Source organism: Staurois parvus, unplaced genomic scaffold, assembly GCF_062004578.1.
Source record: "Staurois parvus isolate SC_StPar_1 unplaced genomic scaffold, SC_StPar_1.0 ptg000860l, whole genome shotgun sequence".
NCBI lineage: Eukaryota > Metazoa > Chordata > Amphibia > Anura > Ranidae > Staurois > Staurois parvus.
Window position 1 is genome coordinate 197,651 of NW_028318656.1, and position 21,086 is coordinate 218,736.

The 21,086-nt window shown below is 42.9% G+C and overlaps 2 protein-coding genes across 3 annotated transcripts in view; one reads left to right on the forward strand and one right to left on the reverse strand.

Annotated features, from left to right (window-relative positions):
- The window catches only part of LOC149443269 (uncharacterized), a 28,779-nt gene extending 19,954 nt beyond the window's left edge, over window positions 1-8,825 (forward strand). For both annotated transcript variants that reach the window (XM_089655647.1, XM_089655646.1), the window contains exon 4: window positions 451-8,825. In XM_089655647.1, coding sequence (XP_089511773.1) covers window positions 451-1,424 — 974 coding nt within the window. In that variant the 3' untranslated portion in view covers window positions 1,425-8,825. The remainder of the gene's footprint in view (window positions 1-450) is intronic.
- LOC149443270 (dead end protein homolog 1-like) lies at window positions 2,313-21,038 on the reverse strand. Its single transcript, XM_089655676.1, has 4 exons — window positions 20,212-21,038; window positions 6,552-6,663; window positions 6,356-6,418; window positions 2,313-2,387 (listed from the first exon to the last, which is right to left on the reverse strand). The coding sequence occupies exons 1-4, from the start codon at window positions 21,015-21,017 to the stop codon at window positions 2,313-2,315; spliced, it is 1,056 nt and encodes a 351-aa protein (XP_089511802.1). The 5' UTR covers window positions 21,018-21,038.
- Window positions 21,039-21,086: the final 48 nt, after the last annotated feature.

The following is a 21,086-nucleotide window of genomic DNA, read 5'->3' on the forward strand; positions in this document are numbered from 1 at the left end:
ACCCTGCTCCCACCCATTAGCACATATATAATATAATAAATAGCTAAAATACTTACAAGGATGACGTCATGTGGCCGTCCATGTTGCCTCTTTCGGGAGTATAGACTGGTGAACCAACATTGCAGACTGAGCCCACTATTGACTGGTATTGTTGCCACCCTTCACCATGAATTTATGACACTGCTGCAGTGTTCTGGAAGCCCACCACTAGCAGGGAGTGTTTATATCATCCAGATATGTGGATGACATGAGGAAGAACCCTCATACTCCGCAATGAGGAAAAGAAAATAATTGGCCAGATAACCAAAGGTAAATAGAGGAGGCTTTTTGGTAATTTTTTTTAACCCAGTGATTAGCTGGAGGAAGGGTGAGGGTTAAAGAAAAGTTGGAGGGATGGGCTTCCCTGAGATCAGATTTATTGTTCTTATTGTATGTGTTTCCATTGAGCAGGTGAAGATGTAACAAACACTGAGCTGTATGAAGACATTATAATCATTGACACCCATGAGTCCTCACCGCAATCAAAGCTTAGCCATCGACCCTCAGAAAGCAAGCGAGGCCGCAGGGCCTATAGTCCTCGGACATCTGATAGAACTTCCCCAGAGAAATCCATTGCTAGGGAAAGAAGTACCATAGATTCTGCGGGGAACATTACCTTAATGACTGAGACCATCTACAAATGTAACAAGTGTGACAAGACTTTCTATACCCGCTCGGGCTATCGCAAGCACCAGAAAAACCACGCCGAGGATGACAGGAACATCTGTGCTGACTGTGGTGAAGCCTTTGAAGACCAGACTACTTTCCATCTACACAAGGAGGCCCACTTGAAGGACAAGCCCTGGGTTTGCACAGTATGTAAAAAACGCTTCAGACTCCAGTCACACCTGGCAAAACACGAGAGGACTCACACGGGACAAAGACCTTATATCTGCAAGGTGTGCGGGAACTCCTTTAGTCAAAGCTCCAATCTTGCCACCCATATGAAGACTCACTTTGCAGGAAAATCCTACATGCCCAAAGACAGTGGCCAACCATTTAGTTCTGATACTCAGGTGGTTTCCCATAGGACGGTAACCACGGAGGGTAGTGTTTTTACTTGTTCTGAATGCGGTAAAGAATTCAGAAGAAATGCCCATTTGGCTTCCCACCAAAGAATCCACTCGGGAGAGAAGCCTTATTCTTGCTCTCATTGCAACAAGTCCTTCAGCAGCAGGTCCAACCTCATCTTACACCAGAGAATTCATACGGGGGATCAGCCATATGCTTGTGTCATATGCGACAGGAGGTTCAGCAGTGGCTCCAGCTGCGCCAGACATGAGAAGAGGCATTCTGGGCGAAAATCCTTTCCATGTGGAGGCTGTGGCCTAGACTTTAGCAGTTGTGACAGTTATACCAACCACTCTTGTGTTCTCATTAGTTAAATTGTTGCTGCTTTATGTGGTTTGAAGACCAGGATATTATAGCATTTGTAAAGTCAAAACTTTTTTTCTAGAGTTTTTAGTAGAGTAGGAAAAAATTTAAACCCCTCCTCATTTATTTGTTGCTGTCTTTCTCATGTTAGGAAGATTTGCCTTGATTTTTTGGAACTGGAAGAAGCAAGGGTAATTTCTCTTACTGGAAGTCCTCATCCAATGGGGACTTCTGGAACAGGGGTCCCCATTGAAATAACCTTCACATCAGGGGTGGACTGACAACTCATGGGGCCCCGGGGAAATAGGGGATTATGGAGCCCCTGTGTCCTTGCCAAAACTCAAAAAAGCCTATGAAAAAGGTACCAGGGGCATCTCATGGGGCCCCCTACTGACCCCGGGCCCTCGGGCAGTGCCCGAGTTTCCAAATGGTCAGTCCACCCCTGCTTCACATTTTGTTTTGGTGACAGCTTCTAAATTTAGCATTTCCCATCATTTTCTGCTTCTGTGGCAGTTGGTCACCAGGATAGAGAGGGTTAATCTACTGAGTGGGGACACAGACAGCAATCCAAACTTGACACAGGCTTTAACCCTTGTCTATTCCACCAAAAACGAAAAAAAAAAGTTTTGACTATACATATACTTTAGGGCAGGTTTAAAGAGGACCTATCACTTCTTACCCAACAGTAGGAGCACCTTCTATCTAGTATGCTTCAGACAAAAGTTTTATGACTTTCCCATGCTTGTTCAGTAAAAGAGTTTTAGGGGAACCTGTGCCATATTTAATGTAAATTCTAAATATTCTAAATATACACATGAAACAGTTAGCGTAAAGTGTTGGTTCAGCCAAAACCTTTTTTATTGTCTTTGGATAGAGTGGAGGAGGATTTTTATTGTTCTTTATGGTTCAGTTAGAGATTTTCCTTCATTTCCTCTACTGTTGATGCTACCACTAGATGGGAAGTCAGGGAAAATCTGAAACGGGGAAACAACAGAAGTGCAGGCGGGGTTCTAGCCTTCCCCCCACTTAAAAAAAATATTTCTTTGTTGCTTTCAGAAATTCTCTCACTTCCTGTTTAGTGAAAGCGTTCTCCGCAAGAAGCAGGTGAAAATCTCTAACACTGCCCCGAATAGCAGCTAAACCCAAAATAGGTTCTAATTCACCTCCACTCTATATACAACTAAAAACATTTAAATTTTTTTTATTATCAATAGAGTAAGGAGGTTTAGGGCTCATGTACACATGGCGTTTGAAAAACTTTTCTGACTGCTAGAAAACGTAAGTTAAAAACGTCAGTTTAGCTGTGCTTAGCCACGTTTATGCGCGTTTGCGTCTGGAAGCGTTTTTAAAAGATAACCTCAGGAGACCCTCCCAAATTCCCAGAATGCACTGAACAATGGTAAATAATTAACTATGTCAGACATTTTGAGAGAAATAGAGAGAGCAGAAGCAGAGAGAGCAGTATGTGTTGAGATGACCTGTCTTTTCTGGTTGTATTCACTATGGATCCCATCATGAGCATAATGCAGCACGTTCTACCAAATTTTCCTTCACACAAAACCTGGAACTGACTTCACTGGTGTACAGGGTCCATTTGAATACATGGAAAATGCTGTGCATGCAGAAAAAAGGCTCTGGACAGCATCTGGATATGGGCTAGCCCAAAAGCACATCTAAACACGCGTAAACGCATTTACAAGCATTTGGTATTTAAAATGCTGGTAAACTCTACTCCTGAACGCGATTTTTGTGCTTTCACAAAAAATGCATGTAACCTCAACTGCCTGTAAACTACTGTAAACAATTATGTGTACATGGACACATAGGAAAAGATAAAGGAGAGTTCAGGGGCTGCTGAAAATAAAACGCACAACTACGTTTAAACTTCAGTTTAGCAGCTGCAGTGTACATGAGCCCTTAGAATCTGTAGAAATACCGTATCTCCTAATTCCCCATCTCAGTGAAAATATTGTCACTTAACAGGTTAAACAGGAACACAAAAGAATTGAAATACTTTTCATCCTTGAGTGGGTCTGGCTGCTCTTAAGTGCTTTCCATGTGCCTACTGAGAAGATTTCATTCCTTTGAATTCTTCATCTCTTCCATTCTTTGAAGGACATAGCTGGATCTTTAGCTCATTTCATTTCATTCAGATCATCGGTTGATTTATAGGTATCCCCAGGCCTCGGTATGTATTACATTGGTCTCCCTGGGAGGTGCGGGTTCCCTAGGTCAGTCAGTAACCAACCCCCCTTTCCTTCACACACAGTGCTTTACAGTGCTGTTAGCTTCCCAGGGACTCTTCTTCAAGGGGTGTTGACCACCCGATGGCCTTAATTACCGTACAGGGCCAGGATTCTGCTTTAGCTTTTCCATCATCTATTGAATTCCCTTTCACCTAGTCTGTACCTTTCTTCAGGAAGTTAAGCGAGTTGTTTAGCCTACAAGGTCTCCACTGCTGCCGTCGGATCTGAATATGGTTGCATTGGTCTCCCTTTTGAGGAATTCCCTCTGTTGACTATCTCGAGAAGGTGGTTTCCTGGTGGCTATCACTTTTGTGGGGATGGTCTCCCAATTATCATCTCTTTCTTGAACTCCAGCCTCATTTGTCCTTTATGCTAAAAGTTGATTCAGTTTCTCACTTCAATGATGTACTGCACTAGGTTAAGGTGGTACTCCAACCTCGATTGTCCTTACTGCTGAAGGTTGTGTTGGCTTCTCACTTGAAAGAGGTCATCATTTTGCGTCCTTTGCATCCCACTCCTTTTGTTCAGGAAGTACCACTTTTTTTTAAGTGGTTCAGGCCATATGAGTTTGCCTGTCTTCTTCCATTTTCTATTTGGAAGACAGATTCTTGATTTGTGTGATACAATCCGAGGCAAGGGGTTTCCTCGAACTAAACCAATGCATACTTTAAGATCTGAAGATCCAGCTGTGTCCTTCAATTAACTCTTGCAATGAGTACATAAATCCCATTTTTATTGCTGTCTTTGCCATCATTTGATATTTTTCCTCACTTCCTCTCCTGGATACAGTGTTAACAGTCTCCAGGACAGAACGTAAGAGAAATCCCCTTAAAGGGACACTAAACTCTGGTTTAAAAAAATATATTCAAGTAAGTATTATTAAACTGATTCTAAAGGCGCCAGATTTTTTACCTTCATTCATTCTATGAACGAAGGTAAAAACCTTCTGTGTATGGCAGCCCCCCTAACACTTACCTGAGCCCCATCCCAATCCAGCTATGTCCACGAGAGCCTTAGTTCTCCAGGGACATTCAATCTTGATTGGCTGAGGCAGCATTGCACCCATAGCAAACGACTTTCTATTGGGGGCGCTGGTCAAGGGGGAGGAGCCAGGAGCACCAGTAGGGGATCTGAGAGGAATAGGGCTGCTTTGTGCAAAAACATTGCACAGAGCCGATAAGTATGACATGTTTGTTGTTTAGAAAAACAAAGAAGAAAAATTAACCTTTGGGATCACTTTAATTCATGGCAAGAAAAAGGTACAGAAGAATATATGATTTCATAATGTTCACGTTGATTTTAGTGAATTTAATAATGGGTCCCCTGTAATTATGGTTTACAATATGCAACCACTATTAGCTTCAGCTGGACATATGTGAAGCCATAAAGCTCTTCCAAGGTAAATTGCACATTAGGCTGGCCATACATTATACAATTATCTGCAGATTTTCTGCCCAATTTCCTTTAGATTTACCTTCAACTATGTAGTGCAAGGGCCTGCCTAATTGGATACAACTGAAAGTGTTGTTTAGGTTTGTCCTCCTATTATATGGTTTTTGGTAAATCTAAACCAAAAATCTGCAGATAATTGTTTAATGTATGGCCAGCCTTAGGCTCTGAGTAATCCTGACTTTAGGTTGGAAGGGACAGGTCAATTTAATGGCATGCTAACCTCAATTATATTGTCAAGTGCAAGGGAATATATACTGATCAGCCATAACTGTATGACCACTGACAGTTAAAGAGAATACCACTGATGATCTCATTACAATGGCATCTCAAAGTGGGTGTGATATATTGGGCAGCAAATGAACATGTCCCTTAAGTTGATGTGTTGAAAGCAGAAAAATGGGCTTTGCGATCTGCTGTGTATGGGGGTGTGTAGCCGCAGACCGGTCAGGGTGCCCATGCTAACCTGTGTCCACAGCCAAAAGTTCCTACAATGGGCATGTGAGCATCAGAACTAGACTATGGAGCATTGGAGGAAAGTGACCTGGTCTTTTGAATCATGATTTCTTTTAGATCATGTGGATGGCTGGGTCCATGTGCTTCACTTTCCCAAGGAAAAGATGGCACTAGGATGCAGTATGGGAAGAAGGCAAGCTGGCAGAGGCAGTGTGATGCTTCAGGCAACATTCTACTTGAAAACCTTGGATCTTGCCATTCATGTGGATGTGACTTGACATGTGCCACCTACCTAAACAATTCCCTTACTGCAAACAGTATTACCTGATGGCAATGGCCTTTTAGCAGGATGATGCACCCTGCCACAGTGCAAAATGGTTCAAGAATGGTTTGAGAAACACAACAACAAGTTTGAGATCTTGACTTGGCCTCCATATTTTCCAGATCTCAATCCAATGGAGTATCTATGGGATGTGCTGGAAAAACAAGTCTTAATAAACGGAGACCCCACCTCACAACTTACAGGACTTAAAGAATCTGCTATTGATGGCTTGGTGCCAGATACCACAGCTTACCTTTAGAGGTCTAGTGGCGTCCAGGCCTCCGTGGGTCAGGGCTGTTTTGGCAGCAAAAGGGGAACCTACTGAATATTAAGTCGGTGGTCAGAAAGTTATGGCAGATCGGTGTATGTACTCTGGATACAGTTTTATATTACCTCTCTGCATAGCTGATATGCAAACACCGAGCTTGTGGTGATCGCCTCCTATGTTTGTTTAATTTGTGGGACTTACCTGCTTAGGCCATGGCCAGAATGAATTCATGATCCTCCACATATAGTCACATACGAATTTAGACTGAAAAAAAAATCACCAATTGTGATTAATGATTTAGGTTCTCACAATTTCCAGATGTTTTCCTTCCTAAAGGATAGCTGTACTTTTAAGATAATTAACCTTTAAATGCCCTCTCCTGTCCTCTAAGTCTTACCTGTTCCCAGCTTTGCTGAGTGGCCTGCTGGGGATCAAACAACCGTGCTGCAGGAGTATCCCGGACAGGCTTGTCTTCTTCATGGGATGAATACGGGTATCTCCATTGCTTCCTATGGAGAGGCCATCCACTGTAAGTACACATAATAGACATCCTCTCCTTAGGAATGAATGGGGAACATTTGATTCATGTGCAGGAGAAGAGCCTAGCTGGTAGAATTCTGGAGTGGCAGCTGTGTGGCTACCAGCAGGTATGACTTGTGGGGGTTTCTGGGGGGGGCATTTAAAATAATAACTCTACCTAAAGTAGGTCTAAATTCAATCATTGCATTTTATACAGATTTCAGCATGTTATTGGAATTCCAAAAATTGTTTTTAATACCTTTTAAATATGCAGTTTTCATTAAAATATAACCTGGTGATTCTGCATTGAAGGTCAATTTTTCACTTCCGTGCTTCTACATTGTCACACTGCTAGTGGGTATGTTGACACACATTGGACAGGCATGGCCCACTCTTGTTTCTATTTGTGCGGTGGGTGCTAGAGTGAGTAATTGGCTGAAAGCGATAGGAGGATATCAGCAGCAATGGGATGGAAAAAAATATGAAAAAACATGAAAAAAAAGTGAAAACCGTATTTTATGAAAAACAAAAAACACAACTAATGGAAAAGTGTTACTATAGCAGATCTCTTCTTGGATAAGTCTCCAGCCTCTCCTAGTGTACCACCCCAGACCCCAGATGAATCCTCTTCTCATCCAGCTGATGACCCTGTCAGCTAATCAATGTCCTCCTTGGTGTCCCCCCAGTTTCATTCCTCCACAATGTCATCGGAGAACCGGATATTCCTGTTCTCCTTCCAAGTGGAACAGTCAGGGCTGGTGGGAAAGAATTGCAAATCTGGGACTTCTGCTGGTTCCTGCTGGGCAGCACTTGTAGGCACTGGTCCATCAGCAGCATAAGTAACAGCATGCAGCCCATCCCCTGCTGCAAAGGTCTGCTGTCTTTGCAGGGGAATCATGGTTCCAGGACTCAACCCCACTTTGCATCTCCAACTCAAGACACATTGCAGCTTTTCGTTTCTCCAGTTTCTCCGTAGTAAGTCCTGAGTGCAGGTCCATGGTATATGTGCAAGGTGCCAGATCGCTGAGCATCAGTTTGTTTAGCGGAACTCCACAATGCCTGCTCTTGATCTAGATGCTGATCAAAGTGGTCGGTCTCCTACATTCAGGGCAGATTAAACATAACCTCTCTGTTCCTTCCACTAGTCCCAGAGAAAAGCCTCCACTATGCTTCAGGTGGACCCCGGTGTCCAACGGGGTCATCTCTAGCCATAAAACTCTCAGGTACAATTGCATTGCAGTCTCCAACTTTCTCCTCTCATGCTCTCTCACAGCATGCTAGGTGTACTGGGTGTCTTCTCCAAGATTCTAGAGCAGGGGGAGGTGTCAAGGAACTGACCAGCAGAGCCTCTCAGCCTTGACCTAAGAAAACTGTCTCAGCCCAGGCTAGCTCCCCCTAGCTACCTATGCTACACACAGTATATAAATTCATACTTAGCTACAGGGCCAAATACCCTTCCAAATATTGCACTGTGAAGGTTGTAACACCTTAGGAAGATAGTTGGGCCCTGAGAGATATGTTTTCAAATATATGTCAATGTATTTGCAATGAATATTTTAAAAACATATTTAAAATATATTTTTCTTCCATGTGGGAGTAGCAGTGGCTGTGTCAATAATGCTGTTCAGCAGCAGAAAGGCCTAGCTCCAGGCAGAACTCATAGACAACACCTGCACCACATGATTTCTGACCAAATCGGAACCAGGGCTGACTAAATAGGAACCAGGTAGAACTTGCACAGTTTGTGTTGGAGCCTCTGGCATGCCTTGCAGCCATTGAGCTGTCTGAGATGGCCTTCCCTTGCGCAGGAGGTTTTGTTACAGAGATCTGAATCTGCCTGTCCCATGAAAGTATGGACTGGTTCATTTGCATTAAAATGAACGAATCTTGGTTTACATATGATGGATAAAATGGATACCTGTCACCTCTACTGGCCTCTTTACCAGCTCCTGCCAGCTCTGCTGGCCTCTTCCGATGCTGTAATTCCCACTGTAAATGTGCCATACACTGTTTTTGCATTTTCTGCACCTCAGAATTCACAGCCTGTTCTGGTTTGGCACTAAAAGGTATCAAACAATGTTTTGTACAGCTTGGCCTCTGCTGCAAAATTTCTAATGTCTGCTACCAAGTAAACTTTGCATTATGCCTCAAAGTTTGTTGTCTTTATCTGTGCTCTGGCCTATTCCAGTGCTCTGGCAGTAAAAAAAAATTAACTATTACCTTTCAAAAAGTACACTCTAGTGTTTATTTCAATATAAGACTTGCCTTGTCTCTCACTCTTATATTGTGGCCTAACCAAGCTGCTTACATACTGTATAATCCAGCCACAGTACAATATTTGCGGTTATTCTCACTGAGATAATACACTAACATTTTTATTTAGGATAAAACCTGTCTTGACTTTCCCTAATACATTGTGGTTTAATCAAGCTGCTTATATGCTGTCCAACCAGGGGCGTATTTACCACAAGGCAAACAAGGCATTTTTTTTAGGGGGGGCAGCACCTCCCCCCAGAAGAAAGAATGAAATAAGGGACATGCACACCATGGGAATCAGGTGGGATCCAAGAGAGGCTGTGGGCTGCTTCATGATGTATGTATATAGAGCCTGACTCTCGTTCCAAGGGATGTCCGGAGCTGTGACGATGAGCGTCTCTCTATAACTGGGGGGGGGTAGTGGAAGGCTCTCTTAGGTAGGGGGCAGGGGTGTTGTTGGCCAATGTAAGGCTTTCTCCGCAAGAAAGGGAAAGGTGGGTTGTGTTGGTCGGTGTCCGTGGGGGCAGACGATTTTTGTGTTGCCTAGGTCAGAACAAAACCTAAATACACCACTGTGTCCAACCACTGTACACTATTTGTGGCTTGTTGACCATATCTATAGATTATGAAATATAATATTTCTCTGATCTGATTTGGTAAATTAAGAGTTCTTACCCAGAAGTGAAAGGTTTAACACAACAACCAAAATTTATTGATGGATAGGATGGAGGTCTAAACTAACACAAACAATCTAGCTACATAGAAAAAACCTTATTAAGGAAGCTCAAATATATTACAAAATACAAACAGTGAGACAGAAAAGACATAAGGCAAACATTTAGATATACAGTAAGTGCAAAGGATATATTCCATAATTACCATGGAACTGGATGTGCAGGTTTCATTCTCCTAACTGGTGTTCCAAAGAGAACATCTCTCTATCTAGTGTCTATAGTTATAGGCCTCTCCTCCATTAGTTTTCATGGAGTAGTTCTTATTGGTTGGTAAACCTATTCCCTTTCATAATTGGCTAACTTCAAATCCCCTGTATTTAGCATACACCAATCCCCTTTAAGGAAAACCTTGGCACACCCTTTATGGAATTTAAGTATGCCAGTTCATGATCTTTTCCTGGGAAATGAAGTATTCATGAACGGCTGGCCACCTACATTGCAAATCTGAATGAGGGATCCTTTGAAGTAGATATTTGGGAAGCCAACAGGTTTGGGTCCCATTGTTAGATACACTAACTCTGGCACTGAACTGTCTGAAAGAGGATTCTCAGCAAAGACTTCTATTATACAGTAATATAATTAATAGAATATTCCCTTTGGCAACTATGGTATCTATAGAATAGGAATTCATGGGAAGACATATTACACACCCATACTGATACAGCTCTATCTAAAATACATTCATAGATACAATATTATTTGCAGTGGTAATGGAGATTTCACATAAACAGGCTAATGTGTCTCAAATTATAATACTGTTCATTTCAAGATCATTATTATTTCAGGTACTTATATAGCACCATCAATTTATGCAGAACGATTACATATATATTGTACATTCACATCAGGCTCTGTCCTCAAGGAGCTTACAATCTAAGGTCCCTTATCCATATTCATACAGACACATACTAGGGCCAATTTAGACAGGAGCCAATTAACCTACCAGCATGTCTTTGGAGTGTGGGAGAAAACCAGAGTACCCAGAGGAAACCCACACAGGCACAGGGAGAACATGCAAACTCCAGGCAGGTGGTGTCATGGTTGGGATGCTGCTAAGTGAACTGCTAACCACTAAGCCACTGTACTGCCCAGGCGTGAACTGACCATTTAGCCACTCGGGCACTGCCCGAGGGCCTGGGGTCAGTAGGGGGCCCCAAGAGATGCCCCTGGTACCTTTTTTGGGTGTGGTTTGAGTGTGGGTGAGGACACAGGGGCCCCATGATTTCCTATTACCCGGGGGCCCCATGAGTTGTCAGTCTGCTTCTGGTACTGCCATGTCTCACCTTCTTACTTTGTGGCCTAACCATGCTACTTACATATTCACCAGCTATTATACAAAAGAAAAAAAGCAGGACTATTAAGTATTGCAAAAATATTTGATTCTTTGGGCACAGTAAGAGACTACACAGTAAAATACATATACTGTAACTATTGACATAAAAGAGTCATGTATTCTTTATAGGACCCATAGTACAAACATGCCCCCAAAGAAAGGGGCCAAAAAAAAAAAAGGAAAATCATAATTATGAGCACAATGCCTCCCTAGCATATATGATGATCACTAGGCACATAATTACAATAAATGCAATACACATTCATCAAAAAACGGTCAACGTGTTTCGCCTGTGCATTTGGCTTCTTCAGGACTGTTACTTGAATATCAGGGAGAATAGTGCTACTGCATATATAAAGAAATACAAAATAAATAAGCTACTATACAATATTTGTGTCCATTTTCTCTCAAACAATAAAATTGCTTCTATTTAACCCCTTCCTGCCCAGGCCAATTTTCAGCTTTCGGCGCTGTCGCACTTTGACAATTGCGTGGTCATATAATACTGTACCCATATGAAAGTTTTATAATTTTTTTCATGAAAATAGAGCTTCACTACTGATTTTTTTTTAATTTTTGCTAAATAAAAAAAAAGAAACGAAAAAACTCCCAAAAATCAAAAAACACGTTTTTCTCCATTTCTGTTATAAAAGTTTCCAAATAATTAACCTGTCTTCATAAATTTAGGTCAGAATGTATTCTGCTACATTTCTTTGGTAAAAATACCCCAAATTAGTGCATGTTATTTAGCCTGTAGGAAAGTTCTAGAGTCCACAAACTATGGTATATACTGTATATCTGACAATTGATCAATCCTAATGCGCTAATTGCCAGTATAATTTCTTGAAGCCTGAAAATGCCAGGATAGTACAAATACCCCCCAAATGACCCATTTTTGGAAAATAGACAGTATTAGTAGGAGGCATGGTGAGTTTTTTTTAAAGTTGTAATTTTTTGTCACAATTTTTTGGAAAATGAAGAAATAAAATAATTCACAATTTTTTTTTTAAATATTGTCACCAGTCCAGTACAGCTTTATCATATAACTGGTGTGGAAATGATCAGGGACACTGATTTAATTTTTTTCTTTCAATTTTTTTTTCTTTTGTATTACATTTTTTTCTTTGTTTTACTATTTTTTTCAACACACTGTGGTCAGAGCAAAACAATGTTACCATAGTAACACTGAACTACTCTGGGCAAGTGATCAAGATTTTTTTTTTACACATTATGATTACTAATACCAATGTATTTCATTGATATTAGCAACCATTTTTACTGAATCAAACTGATTCATTAAGTCTTTTGTTGTAATTAGCTATGATTGGGCAAAGCTCATCACATGGTATATATAGGCTGTGACTGGTCCTGTCTGTATCATGTTACTGCTGTGACAAGGGGCGGACTGACCATTTAGGCACTCAGGCACTACCCGAGGGCCCGGGCTCTGTAGGGTGCCCCATGAGATGCCCCTGGTACCTTTCATAGGCTTTTTTGGGTGTGGTTTGAGTGTGAACGAGGACACAGGCCCTATGCTTTCCTATTGCCCGGGGGCCCAATGAGTTGTCAGTCTGCCCCTGGCTGTGACCAATCACAGCTAACAACACAAATGTATACAAGGATGGCATGAAAGACAGCCATCCATTGTATACAACTGTCATGTGATCTGCTGGGATTGGTCACATGACACTGGCAGTAGGCCAGTGCAGTGATCTGTCATTGCCTGTGTCCTGTGGACACAACCGGTGACAGATTGCGCACTGTGCGGCTCCGCGGCCGAGTGAGTGGCACCTTCTGATAGGACATCATATGACGCCTACAGAGTGTGTTAAACATAAAACTTTCTGAAGAACCCTGCGGTATTAGATACATAGTTTCTAAAAAGAATATTGCTCTGACAGTGTGCATACAAGAGAACTCATAATACAAGAATATAAAACCCTCACTGAAAAGAGAGACAATAACTCGACGCATTTCGATCATTCCACATTTTAGATCTTCCTCAGGGGTCATGAAAGACAAAGGGCTTTCTAGTGAATATATAAGCAATCATAAATGAGCATACCAAAAAATAAATAATAAAAAAAAGTTATCACATAACCAAAACATTTTTTTTACTTACAAAAACATATGTCAGTGTAAAAAAGGGGATGACTTCCAAGATGGGAGGCTGAACACCATGTACATAATCCAAGAGGGCAAGAGTGGTCAGATGTAAGACACCAGACAACAAGGACTAACAGAAGGGCACCAGAACATCCCCCCCAATGGGACTAAAGAGGGTATGAAAAGCAGAATATATTAAATTCCTAATCACCAAACCAAAGGGATATTCCTAATAAAAGAATATGCATTCAAGAATGGTCCATAAACGATATATCAAAAGATGAGGCTGACCATGTCTTGAGCAGGTTAATGTATGGAACAAATACAATTTCACTCGGTAATAGATGTGACAACTCAAGGAAATAAAGTGGTACATTTTAAATATTATTTTCTCCAAGGAATGGAACTCTTAAGGCGTCAGCATACCAAGACATTTTGGACAATTTCATGCTCCCAACTTTGTGGGAAGAGTTTGGGGATGGCCCCTTCCTGTTCCAACATGACTGCACACCAGTGCACAAAGCAAGGTCCATAAAGACATGGAGGAGCCAGTTTGGGGTGGAGGAACTTGACTGGCCTGCACAGAGTCCTGACCTCAACCCCATAGAACACCTTTGGGATGAATTAGAGCGGAGACTGCGAGCCAGGCCTTCTCCCCCGACATCAGTGCCTGACCTCACGAATGTGCTTCTGGAAGAATGGTCAAACCTTCCCATAGACACCCTCCTAAACCTTGTGGACAGCCTTCCCAGAAGAGATGAAGCTGTTATAGCTGCAAAGTGTCAACTCAATATTGAACCCTATGGTCTAAGACTGGGTTGCCATTAAAGTTCATGTGCATGTAAAGGCAGGCGTCCTAATACTTTTGGCAATATAGTGTATATGCCCCCTCCCACACACTACCTTCCCCAGTCCCTGGGTGCTCTGCTCCCCAGTGAAATCCTGCTGTTAAGCATACAAGTTCCAGAGGGCTGTTCTGCAAAGTGTGAGTGCCCCTGAATGGCAGACCATGGCTATCTAATGTCCGTTTTAATACACTACATCTAACACCATATCAATGGGTTGCATTAGCTGAACTCAGCACTGTTGTGTATGCCAAAGCAGATATAGCATATGTGAAAGGGAAAATTGCAAATCTGCATGCCATATTCAAGAAATAATTCTTTTACAAAGGGTTTTATTATAGAATAAGCAGAAATAAACACACATTCGGGAAAGATATACGTTGACCAATAAATATGAGACATACAGGACATTTTTAGAAACATTTCAGAGCAAATGTAGAAACATAAGCATATGTCAAAAATTCAAAAAGGTCTGGTGCAGGTGCAGATGATGTACTGTATATGTTCCACACCTGTGGTATTTAGAAAGTCTACATTGCCTTCCTGACCAGGAGGAACCACAACCCTCTTTGTCAAGTTTTGGAGGTTGTACAGGAAATATGTCAGCTGAAGAAGAAGATGGGACCATAGAGGAAATGTCAGACAGTCAGGTAAGTAATTATCAGGGGCGGACTGACAACTCATTGGGCCCCCGGGCAATAGGGGATCATGGGGCCTATGAAAAAGGTACCAGGGGCATCTCATGGGGCCCCCTACTGACCCCGGGCCCTTTGAGATGCCCCTGGTACCTTTTTCACTTTGTAAATGTACAGATCAGGTATGTTAATGCAGAATAAAGATAATTTGTCTTCACAAATATAATTCACATTAATGTAATACTGAACATAAAATTACAACTTTCAAGTTTATTTTTAACGTAAGCACAGTGGCCGACTGACCATTTGGAAACTCGGGCACTGCCCGGGGGCCCAGGGTCAGTAGGGGGCCCCATGAGATGCCCCTGGTACCTTTTTCATAGGCTTTTTTCAGTTTGGGCAAGGGCACAGGGGCCCCATTATCTCCTATTGCCCGGGGGCCCCATGAGTTTTCAGTCCGCCCCTGCGTAAGCATAGCATGACATCTGCAAAAGCACAGGTACCCAAATTTGACAGGTAGCCACTCCCTCTTCGCTGCAATCACCTAGGCAATAGGAAATGGAAGTTGTCCTCCTCCCTCCCTCCCTGTAGTCTTCTGGTACACATGACAGGCCCCAGAAGACTACGGGGCCATTCACAAAGCTCAGCGCTTCTCGCGCATGCGCAGTGGGCACCGGGCTGTGAAGCCGCAAGCTGTCACAGCCAGGTGCCCACACTGAAGATGCCGGCGCCAGGGAGAGAAGATGGCCGGTGAAACCAGTTGTGGTGAGGACACCAGTGGACCCTGGGACAGGTAAGTGTCTGTATTGTAAAAGTCAGCAGCTACAGTTTTTGTATTTATTGATTTTTTTTTCAGGTGGAACTCCACTTTAAATAGACCATTGGGCGCCAGTGTAAGTGGCGGGTGTGCACGTGCATTCATATGCACACATCTATGCACAGCAAAATCAGCACCTGCAGGTCTATGCATCTGTATGCACCTTGAGCCTTCATCTGTACTATGGCCAGTGCTTCCCTGACAAAAGCCTATTACCACATTTTTACCAAAACTATATTGCACCAATACCAACCCCTTTACTGCAGTTATATCGAACTGTCACTGCATTTGACACACATCTACACTGCACCTGTAACACATCTTTACCCTGCCTTTACTGCATCTTTACTACAACTACTTTGCTTGCTGTTTTATTAGCCACTTCCCATCCAGCCGTTGTATATAAACAGCCAGATGGTGGCAGTGCAGGGTCGGGTGGCCGTTTATAAACCGCCACCCCGCCCCCCTGCTTGTGCGCACTCCCTAGGAACTTGCAGCACCGCGATCCGGTGCCAGCTGTGTCCAGAGGACACAGTGGAACACCAATCGTCGTTCGGGACCTCTGTGCAAGGCCCTGATCATGTGATCACTGATTTGCCAATCAGTGATCACATGCAGAGTAGTAAGCAAGATGTCACTTCTGACATCATTGCTTACTACCTCCCACACTCCAAAGACATGCTGGTAGGTGAATTGGCTCCTGTCTAAATTGTCCCTAGTATGTGTATGTATGAATGTAAGTTAGGGACCTTAGATTGTACGCCCCTTGAGGGTTAGGGACTGATGCGAATGTATAATATATATGTAAAGCGCTGCGTAAATTAACAGCGCTATATAAGTACCTGAAATAAATAAATAATAAATACTACTTGTGAAATCTGTGAATGATCACAGAGATCACATGGTACAAGGCTATTCACAACAGCCTTGTACCATGTGACAAGCTGTGACCAATCACAGCTCACACAGTATTTCTCAATGGCTGCAAGAATGCAGCCAGAGAAAAGGAGTAATGATTGATTTTACAGCCTTTATGGGTATAAAAGCAATCAGTGTAAAAAAAAAAAAAAAAAAATGATATGCCCCTGGTACCTTTTTTATAGGCTTTTTTGACTGTGGGCAAGGACACATGATCCCCTATTGCCCAGGGGCCCCATGAGTTGTCAGTCCACTCCTGCTGAGGAGGAACCAGGGGCAGACTGACCATTCCAGCACTCGAGCACTGCCCGAGGGCCCGAGGTCAGTAGGCGGTCCCGTGAAATGCCCCTGGTACCTTTTATAGGCTTTTTTTGGGTGTGCTTTGAATGTGGGCAAGGACACAGGGGCCTCATGATCCCCTATTGCCCAGGGGCCCCATGAGTTGTCAGCCCGCTCCTGCTGAGGAGGAACCAGGGGCGGACTGACCATTTCAGCACTCGAGCACTGCCCGATGGCCCGGGGTCAGTAGGCGGTCCCGTGAAATGCCCCTGGTACCTTTTATAGGCTTTTTTTGGGTGTGCTTTGAGTGTGGGCAAGGACACAGGGGCCTCATGATCCCCTATTGCCTGGGGGCCCCATGAGTTGCCAGTCTGCCCCTGGGAGGAACTCTTAATAGCTATTAAATCATTAAAATCCATAAAGAGTCTGGGCCCTGATGGCCATACAGGTCACTACTACAAAATATTTGCCAATTTACTAAAAGACCCACTGCTGAAGGCTTTGAATTCTCTAAAAGATCCCCAAATAATCACAGAGACCTCCTCAATGGCCCATATTACAATACTTCCCAAACCTGGTAAGGACCTCACTGAATGTTCTAGCTATAGACCTATCTTGCTGTTAACCCTTGATTTGAAATTGTTGGAAAATATTTTAGCAACACATCCAACTCTAGAGTTGGTTCTGGCCAGCTCAGTGGATTTATTTAAAAAAAAGTCCTGGATTTGTTCTTAGATACACAGAATATAACTGGATACTAACATTTATAGGTAAAATTGATCCAGGGAATATCTGATTGCCTCTCAGGGGATCAGGGAGGAATTTTTTTCCCTGCAGGAGCAAATTGGATCATGCTTTACTGGGGGTTTTTTTTTTGCCTTCCTCTGGATCAACTGTGGGTATAGGATTATAACTTTTTTTTTTCTTTTGTCTTTTTTCAGCCAGACTAGCTATGTCTATGTGATTTCTTGCCAGTTTATAGGCCCTGAACTAGTGGGCTTTATGTCAGGCAGGGAGGCGAGGGATAATGTGATTAAGGCTCTCAATGTGGTTCACATATTTTGTGGGGGATCTGTCAAGGACGGTTGCAGAGAAGGCCTTTGATAGAGTAGCATGGGACTTTATGATGATGTTATGTGCTCATGTGGGGCTAAAGACAAATTATTATTATTATTATACATTATTTATAAAGCACCAATAGTTCGCTCAGCGCTGTACATTACAAAGGGGGACAGAACATGTGACAGAACAATACCAATACAATGCAAAACATGAGGGGATCGAGGGCCCTGCTCTTTGGAGCTTACAATCTAGGAGGGAGGGGATGATGGCACAGGAGGAGATAGCTGTGGGGGATGGAGTGGTAGGAAGAGTGGAGGAGGTCGGCCAGTCAGCAGGGGGTGGGGTAGGCTTCCCTGAAGAGATGGGTTTTCAGGGTGTGCCTAAAGGAGAGGAGAGTAGGTGATAATCTGCTGGGTTGGGGCAGGGAGTTCCAGAGGATGGGTGACACCCTGGAGAAGTCCTGGAGGCGGGCATGGGAGGAGGAGACCAGGGAACTAGAGAGAAGGAGATCTTGTGAGGAGTGGAATGTCCGTGGTGGGCGGTACTTGGATATTAGGTCAGTGATGTAGTTCGGGGCAGTATGGTGGACGACTTTGTACGTCAGCGTTAGGATTTTGAATTTGTCCGTTGCGCAATCGGAAGCCAGTGGAGGGATTGGCAGAGGGGGGTGGCGGAAACGGAGCGGTTGGAAAGGTGAATGAGCCTGGCTGCCGTATTCAGGATGGACTGAAGCGGGGATAGCCAGCGGCGAGGCAGGCCAGTGAGGAGGGAGTTGCAGTAGTTGAGTCGTGATATGATGAGGGAGTGGATGAGCTGTTTAGTGGTTTCTGGAGTTAGGAACGTGCGGATTTTGGCGATGTTGCGGAGGTGGAGTCTGCATGAGTTTGTTAAAGATTGGACTTGGGGCTGGAAGGATAGGTTGGAGTCCAGAATGACACCAAGTACTCTGGCCTGCGGGGCAGGTTTGATGGTGGCGTTGTTGTGGATGTGATGGAGAAGTCAACGGGGGGTGTTGTCCGGGCTGGGGGGAAGACAAGAAACTCGGTTTTGGAGAGGTTCAGTTTAAGGAAATGGAGCGACATCCAATCTGATATGTCGCTCAGTAGGTGTGTGATTCGGACGGAGACATATGTTGACATGGATTTCATCACTTTACCAAAATCCCTTGGCCAAATTAAAGATTAACTGCACATTTTCGAAATCGGTACAAATTAGGAATGGCACACGCCAAAGTTGCCCCCTTTCACCCATTTTATTCATCCTCACGTTGGAAACTTTTATTAGAATGGTCAAAAAAATACTTCTTTTAGATCTTTGGAAATGGGGACTAACACATACAAAACCGCAGTCTATGCAGATTATCTATTATTTTGCTCACTCAGCCACATAGTATAGCTCACATCTAATTTATCAGACCTTTATTAAACTAATTATAAACCCCTTCTTAGTAAGGTTTCCCAGGATTCTAATAAATGGGTGATGAAACCCCTCTTGTGGTTTGGTCGGGCTGCAGCAGTCAAAATTACAATTCTGCCTAGAATTTTATATCATCTTCATACACTACCTATTGATATACTTTCCAGCTTTTTTTAAGCAACTGTATTCAATTGTTCGCACCTTTATCTGGTCTCATAAAAGACCAAGATTCAACTTACAACTGTTCTCTAAATCTTAAACTGTGGGAAACATGGGAATGCCCATTTTTTTTACAATACTACTATGCAAGAAATTTAGCTAGAGTTGTTGACTGGAATTGTCACAAAGACAAAAAAAGAATGGGTTGGCCAAGAGACCCTGGGAAGCTCCACTCTATTTTTTTATTTATTTAAATATTTATTAATTTTTCAGATAAACAAGTTATACAAAAAATACTCATTAAAATCTTAGCATATTATCATGTTTTGATAATAAGGTCCACTCTATTAGGATTTTTACCCTGGGTCCCATGGGATAAATGCCCATCACAAGCAAAACATCATCCTCTGATTGGACTTACTTTAGCAATGTTTCCTAAGGTTTCTAGGGCATATAGCATATCTTCTTCCCTTAAAAAATACAAGCAATCTCTGGTCAGATATTTACTAAATGCTGCCAAATCCATCATACCTCACCTGACTCCACCATGAAATAAATGACGTGTACAAAAAAAGTAGCCATTACCAATAAAATAGCAAAATATTCATAAAATGTGAAGATCATGGTTTGTTTTCCGCTTTTCTGACTTATACTGTGTGTTCGCCTTTGTACTGGCTGAAAATGCTGATCCATAAAGACTGAACTATGATACCTAGAAGTTATTTATTATTTATTTATTACAGGTACTTATATAGCGCCATCAATTTACGCAGCGCTTTACATATATATTGTACATTCACATCAGTCCCTAACCCTCAAGGGGTGTACAATCTAAGGTCCCTAACTCACATTCATACATACACATACTAGGGACAATTTAGACAGGAGCCAATTAACCTACCAGCATGTCTTTGGAGTGTGGGAGGAAACCGGAGTACCCGGAGGAAACCCACGCAGGCACAGGGAGAACATGCAAACTCCAGGCAGGTGGTGCCATGGCTGGGATTTGAACCGATGACCCAAGTACTGCCTTGTTTTTTTTCAAGTTCCACATTTAAGCTCATTTGAATGACACTGGAATGAGGCTTTAGAAGAGCCTCCAAGTGCAGTTTTTTCTTTATGGAGTTCTTCATCCATTTCATCTGGAAGCGATAACCAAAAAGTGAATGGGAACACAGGATTCTTTTTGCCATGGTGGCAGCTCTGTGGGAACTGTATTTCAAGATAGCAAGATTTTCCATTCCCACGTTTCGACTAGCAAAAAGAGAAAATTTCTCCAGGTCAGCGGTCATTTCCCTCAGGACACTGGTAAGGGTGACTTTGTCCAGGACACATGGCAAACCATCCAGCTCCAGGTGACATTTTTCAATGCTTTTGCAGACACCAATCTTGCAGCCAGGTAGAATCTCATATCCATGAAACATGGAGACCGCTAGCTCTGCATGGTGCACTTTGGTATATCGGGCAAAACTAAACCCTCGATTAAGTCCACTAAAAGTCATCATAAGACGAAACTCGTACAATGCTCCAGCAGTCTGAAAAAGGGGAATTATTTTATCTTCATAGATTTCTTGAGGGAGATTGTTAATAAAGATTTCTGCCCCAAGTGGACGAGCTTCTCCAACCCAGCCTGCAGGAGGGCCACCATATTTCCTCTGACCATTGACCTGTACAAGACTAATATTACACCTCTCTGTCCACTCCAGAAGGGAATCTTTATTGTCTTTATTCAGAGACCTAATCCAAACCTCACTCTCAGGGTTCCTCACTTTGCTGTCCATCATCTCAGTCAGCTCCGCTCTCTCCATGTGATCTGAACTCTTCCAAACCAAGTTGAGTAGAACTTGGAGGCG